The sequence below is a fragment of the Coregonus clupeaformis genome, chromosome 13, assembly GCF_020615455.1.
Source record: "Coregonus clupeaformis isolate EN_2021a chromosome 13, ASM2061545v1, whole genome shotgun sequence".
Classification (NCBI taxonomy): domain Eukaryota; kingdom Metazoa; phylum Chordata; class Actinopteri; order Salmoniformes; family Salmonidae; genus Coregonus; species Coregonus clupeaformis.
The window spans coordinates 33,491,428-33,497,427 of NC_059204.1; the positions used below are offsets into that span (position 1 = coordinate 33,491,428).

At 45.3% G+C, this 6,000-nt stretch overlaps 1 protein-coding gene across 1 annotated transcript in view; it reads right to left on the bottom strand.

Moving 5' to 3' along the window:
- LOC121579176 (actin-binding LIM protein 3-like) overlaps window positions 1-6,000 on the bottom strand; it is a 143,899-nt gene that overhangs the window by 48,041 nt on the left and 89,858 nt on the right. Inside the window, exon 7 of the mRNA XM_041893531.2 lies at window positions 234-321. Coding sequence (XP_041749465.1) covers window positions 234-321 — 88 coding nt within the window. The remainder of the gene's footprint in view (window positions 1-233; window positions 322-6,000) is intronic.

Sequence of the window (6,000 nt, forward strand, 5' to 3'; positions counted from 1 at the left end):
TTTTAATATGGAGTGAATGGATGTTACTTTGGGGGTGGAGGGTTAATCTCACCAAGAGCAAATTACCACTGAATGATTGCATAAGTGAATACGACTCACCATCAAAGTGCTTTGTGCGTCAAAGTAAATTATACAATACATCAACATATAATTATTACAATACTTATATTATTATTATAGGAATAATTACATAATAATGTTGTTATCGTCAACAGGAAGAGAGCCTTACTCACCTGTCAGGTACATCTCCTCTCCTTCTGTAAACATCATGAGACAGCGGGCACAACGGGCACAGGTGGGGTGATAGTGCTTTCCCCCTGCCTGAGAGTCAGAGAGGAGAGAAAGAGAGAGGGAGAGGAGAGTCAGAGAGGAGAGAAAGAGAGAGAGAGAGGAGAGGAAGAGAGGAGAGAAAGAGAGAGAGAGGAGAGGAAGAGAGGAGAGAAAGAGAGAGAGAGAGGAGAGTCAGAGGAGAGGAAGAGAGAGAGAGGAAGAGAGGAGAGAAAGAGAGAGGGAGAGGAGAGTCAGAGAGGAGAGAAAGAGTGAGGGATATGATAGTCAGAGAGGAGAGAAAGAGAGAGAGAGGAGTGTCAGAGAGGAGAGAAAGAGAGAGGGATAGGATAGTCAGAGAGGAGAGAAAGAGAGAGGGAGGAGAGTCAGAGGAGAGGAAGAGAGAGAGGAAGAGAGGAGAGAAAGAGAGAGGGAGAGGAGAGTCAGAGAGGATAGGAAGAGAGAGAGAGGAGAGTCAGAGAGGAGAGAAAGAGAGAGGGATAGGAGTCAGAGAGGAGAGAAAGAGAGAGAGAGGAGAGTCAGAGAGGAGAGAAAGAGAGAGGGAGAGGAGAGTCAGAGAGGAGAGAAAGAGAGAGAGAGAGGAGAGGAAGAGAGGAGAGAAAGAGAGAGAGATGAGAGGAAGAGAGGAGAGAAAGAGAGAGAGAGAGGAGAGGAAGAGAGGAGAGAAAGAGAGAGAGAGAGGAGAGTCAGAGGAGAGGAAGAGAGAGAGAGGAGAGTCAGAGGAGAGGAAGAGAGAGAGAGGAAGAGAGGAGAGAAAGAGAGAGGGAGAGGAGAGTCAGAGAGGAGAGGAAGAGAGAGAGAGAGGAGAGGAAGAGAGGAGAGAAAGAGAGGTAGCGAGGGCGGGGGAGAGATAAAGAGAGATAAAGAGAGAGAGAGAGAGAGAGAGAGAGAGAGAGAGAGAGAGAGGGGAAGAGGGAGAGAGAGAGAGGGAGAGAGAGAGAGAGCAAGGGAAAGAGATAAGAACATAATTGGGAGTGGATTGCAGAAGATTTAAGGTGGAAACAGAGAAAGAGTGAGGAGGCGTGTAAGTGATGGCTGCTACTCAGACACAATTCCAGTAATAGGCCACTCATTCCAATTCCGCTCTCTTCCAGAGCATTTCATAATCACTCAGTGATTTAGTCACTTTTAATGAGGCAATGTGTCCCAGCTGTGCCTTTCACAACATTCTATACACACACACACACACACACACACACACACACACACTCCAGTAGGCTGTCAGATTCACATTTCACAGCCTTCTCATAGAAAATGACAGGCAGGTGGTCAACCATAACATTGACAGAGAGGAGAAGTATGCAGTATTTTACTCAATTTCCCTCTAAACTGAAATGTAATTCAGGCCAATTTTAGCAGAGCAGTTATCTGTACATGGCATATTTTATGGTTACCTACACGCTTAGAAAAAGGGTTCCAGGAGGGTTCTTCGGCTGTCCCCATTGGAGAACCCTTTTTGGTTCCAGGAAGAACCCTTTTTGGTTCCAGGAGAACCCTTTCTGGTTCCAGGAAGAACCCTTTGGGTTCCATTTAGAACCCTCTGTGGAAAGGGTTTTACATTGAACCCAAAATGGTTCTACTTGGAACCAAAAGGGTTCTACATGGAACCAGAATGGGTTCTTCAAAGGGTTCTCCTATGGGGACAGCCGAAGAACCGTTTTAGGTTCTAGATAGTAACTTTTTGTGTACAGTACAGAAAAATACTAAATGAGCAGCACCCATATAACCATTAGTCTCTCTTAAGGGAGTGAAATTATTCTGGATGGATTCTAGCCGTGAGAGAAATATGTATCATGACATCAACACAATAAAAATAGAGTATAGCGCTACAGGTGAAACAGTTAGTTCTCACACCACAAAGATAGCAGGAAAGACAGTTTAGCCATCTTGGATCCATTGGGTTAAAACAGTCTTTGTGAAGCCTCTGAATGTCTTCCACTCCTCCTAAATTGCATCTCTCTCTCTCTCTCTCTCTCTCTCTCTCTCTCTCTCTCTCTTCTCTCTCTCTCTCTCTCTCTCTCTCTCTCTCTCTCTCTCTCTCTCTCTCTCTCTCTCTCTCTCTCTCTCTCTCTCTCTCTCTCTCTCTCTCTCTCTCTCTCTCTCTCTCTCTCTCTCTCTCTCTCTCTCTCTCTCTGTGTGTGTGTGTGTGTTATGTTGTCCCAGGTGCAGGGGCTGTCAGCACATTAAAAGCCTGTCTATTTATATAGCCCTGACGGTATGCAGTCTGAATACATTTGCTCTTTTGTCTGCACTCAGCACATTCAAAGAGCCTGGATTGATTTCAACTCACCAGCACTAATCACATGCATTGATATTATGGCTTGCAATGTAGCACTAGCATCACAGACAATTCATATTCCACAATGCTTCCCATAGTTGTATCAAGTTGGTTGGATGTCCTTTGGGTGGTGGACCATTCTTGATACACACGGGAAACTGTTGAGCGTGAAAAACCCAGCAGCGTTGCAGTTCTTGACACAAACCGGTGTGCCTGGCACCTACTACCAGGCAGACAGACAGATGGACAGACAGACAGACAGAGAGACACAGACAGACAGACAGACCGACAGACAGACAGGCAGGCAGGCAGGCAGGCAGGCAGGCAGGCAGGCAGGCAGGCAGGCAGGCAGGCAGGCAGGCAGGCAGGCAGACAGACAGACAGGCAGGCAGGCAGGCAGGCAGGCAGGCAGGCAGACAGACAGACAGACAGACAAGGCAGGCAGGCAGGCAGACAGACAGACAGACAGACAGACACAGACAGGCAGACAGAGCCAGACAGAGACAGAGACAGAGACAGAGACAGAGACAGAGACAGAGACAGAGACAGACAGACAGACAGACAGACAGACAGACAGACAGACAGACAGACACACAGACAGACAGACAGACAGACAGGAAGGCAGGCAGACAGCAGGCAGGCAGGCAGACAGACACAGTGATAGATTAATTATTAACTGAAACTGTGTATAATGTGTTAGAAATGTGTGAGTGTAGGACCAGTAAAGGCTATGGCATTGAGCCACTATTTAGCAATGTGAGTAAGAGTTAGGCCAGACAACAAAGACAACTGAGAAACTAAGATAAAGAGGCCTCCCAATGTAGGGAGGGGAGAAACTGTTATGAAAACATGGTGCAGAATATTGTGAGAACGGCAATAACTGAGTAAAGCAGGGAGTAGGATATGTGTGTGTGTGTGTGTGTGTGTATGTATGTGTGTATGCATGTGTGTATATGTGTGTGTGTGAACTGAAGGTCAGTAGAGCAGTTTTAGAGTGGAAAACGACAGCCCGCCTACAGAGGGAAGGGATTTCTTTTTGTATGACGTATGAGTATAAAAGATGGACTCTGAAATTGTGATGGCAGAATTCTCAATGAATAAATATCTCTGACTATGCAGACCGGGACCCTGGCCGTTACTTAAATCCCAAAAGACTTACAACCTTTTGGGAGACGCACAGAGACACTAAAATAGTTTGTTAAATAATTCACATAACAGCTTGGTCCTTCTGAGCCGGACTCCAATACCCTGTTTCTGTCATTCCAGGTAACTCTGAAAACCGTCGACGGGCGAATGATACATTCGTAAATAGAAAGTCCTGCCCTTTGACATTAAGGGTTAAAACAGGCCAGAGGACACCTGATTAATGACAGAGACGGTGACGGAATCCAAACCTACATTGAATCTCGGCTGCAAGGATAAGGTCAGTAGTCTTTATTCATTAACTTGGTGAAATTGATTGGAGGACTTGCTAAAATATTGAAAAGTAGCAAATTGATCAATGCGTAGCCATTTTAAGTGAAATGTGGGGTTGACTGTCAGGAATTATCAAGATTACATTGTGAGGATAGACTCCTCCGTAGAGTAGGAGATAATTCTGGGGGACTAGTCAACCTGGTGGTGGGTCCGTAATGATTCACGGTAATAGGCCATTACCAAAAGAAACTACCCGGTGTTGAAATAGAAGGAACTATTAAAAGTACACCTATGGGATGTAACCTGTAAGAGATTATTGAGCAGTCAACAAATAATCTGGGTTAAACAAATACAAAAAGTACACCAGAAGGAATTAAAATAGCATGTGTGAGAAATAGAATATTAGTAAAGTCAAAAGTCACAAACAACTGTAGATTTTGCTGTAACTCTATCCGTTCTGGAGCCTTATAAACTCCAGGTTACCGATATAACACCAATAATCATGTAAGGTTGTATACGTGTGAGACCTAATGTTTGCTCAAAAGTCACATGAATAATTCCAGGTGGTTGTATAGAGGAGGGAGAACCCATTCCTGTTGTATGAGACTGTCAGGAATTATCAAGATTACATTGTGGGGATCAATCCCTCTGTAAAAGTATGAGATAATTCTGGGGGACTAGTCAAGACTACATATACAGGGAGGGGGTGGTTCCAGATGGTTGTATAGAGGAGGGAGAACCCATTCCTGTTGTATGAGACTGTCAGGAATTATCAAGATTACATTGTGGGGATCAATCCCTCTGTAAAAGTATGAGATAATTCTGGGGGACTAGTCAAGATTACATATACAGGAAGGGGGTGATTCAAGGTGTTGTTGTGTGAAGCTATTTTGAATTACTTGTTAAATTGACTTGTTATATAGAAGAGGTGGCTAAGGGATTTTTAACAGTACCAACCATGGGGGGGCAAATCCTCACAAGAGGTCCCAGAATTTACTGGGGACGAGAAATACTTTATGTAATTAAAATGGAATCCAGGGATAGAAGAAATCTCCATTATGTAACCAGGTGGAGGGAGAGGTATGGTTTTGAGGGACGTCTAGACGCAGATAAACTCGAATCCATGCTTAAACAGATACATAAGGTGTGTAAAGGAGAAATAAGCAGTGAGAGAGAGAGAGAGAGTAGGAGGGGGCCAGTACCCACTGATAGCCTTACCTAATCTATTGGCGGGGAATGAAAGGGGCCCCAGCAACCTTAGATGTATACAGTAATAATAATAATATGCCATTTAGCAGACAGGCCATGAACACAGAGGACGTGGCCAGAGCGGTAGAAGGAATGACCCACCCCAAAACAGGAATAGTAAGGTTTGGGCTGCCATTAGAGGGCAGTGGGTTTCAGGGGATGCCCAGAGGACACTTTTGCCATGGGCCGATTACGGAGAGTATGTTGGGAAAATAACTGAATTGTGTAATAGCCTCAGAGAGACATGCAATCCATCATGAGCAGAATAACAGACAGGACAGAGCCAAGAAAGAAGAGGAAGATGCAGAGTAACTAATTGCCACTCTGGGAGAGATGGCGGGTAGAACTAGAAACTTAGGAGAGAGAGGAGATAAGGCAGGAAGAAAAGAGAAGTGAGTGAGAGGGAAAGAGAAGTGAAGGTTGAGGTCTCCGTGCCTCCCCCAGAGCAGAGGGCAGAAAGGTTATATCCAAACTTGGCAGACCATGCATGGAGAGAAAATCCAGATGATGAATATGTAGGGAGGAGAAGGAGAGTGCAGGGGAATAATGTTGCCCCCCCAACCGGCCCCACCTCCCTATGAGGAAGAAGGGGCTGGAGGAGGAAGGGAAGATACAGGTGAGGAAGAGCCAGAGGTAGAGGAGTACCAGACAAGGGCAGAGAAAGTCAGACAGGAGAGAAAAGAGAGAAAAGAGAGAAGAGAGAGAGAGAGAAGTCCATCCCCCAGCTTTGAGCGTGAGGAAGAGGAAGATAAGGCGTGACTAGTCCTTGA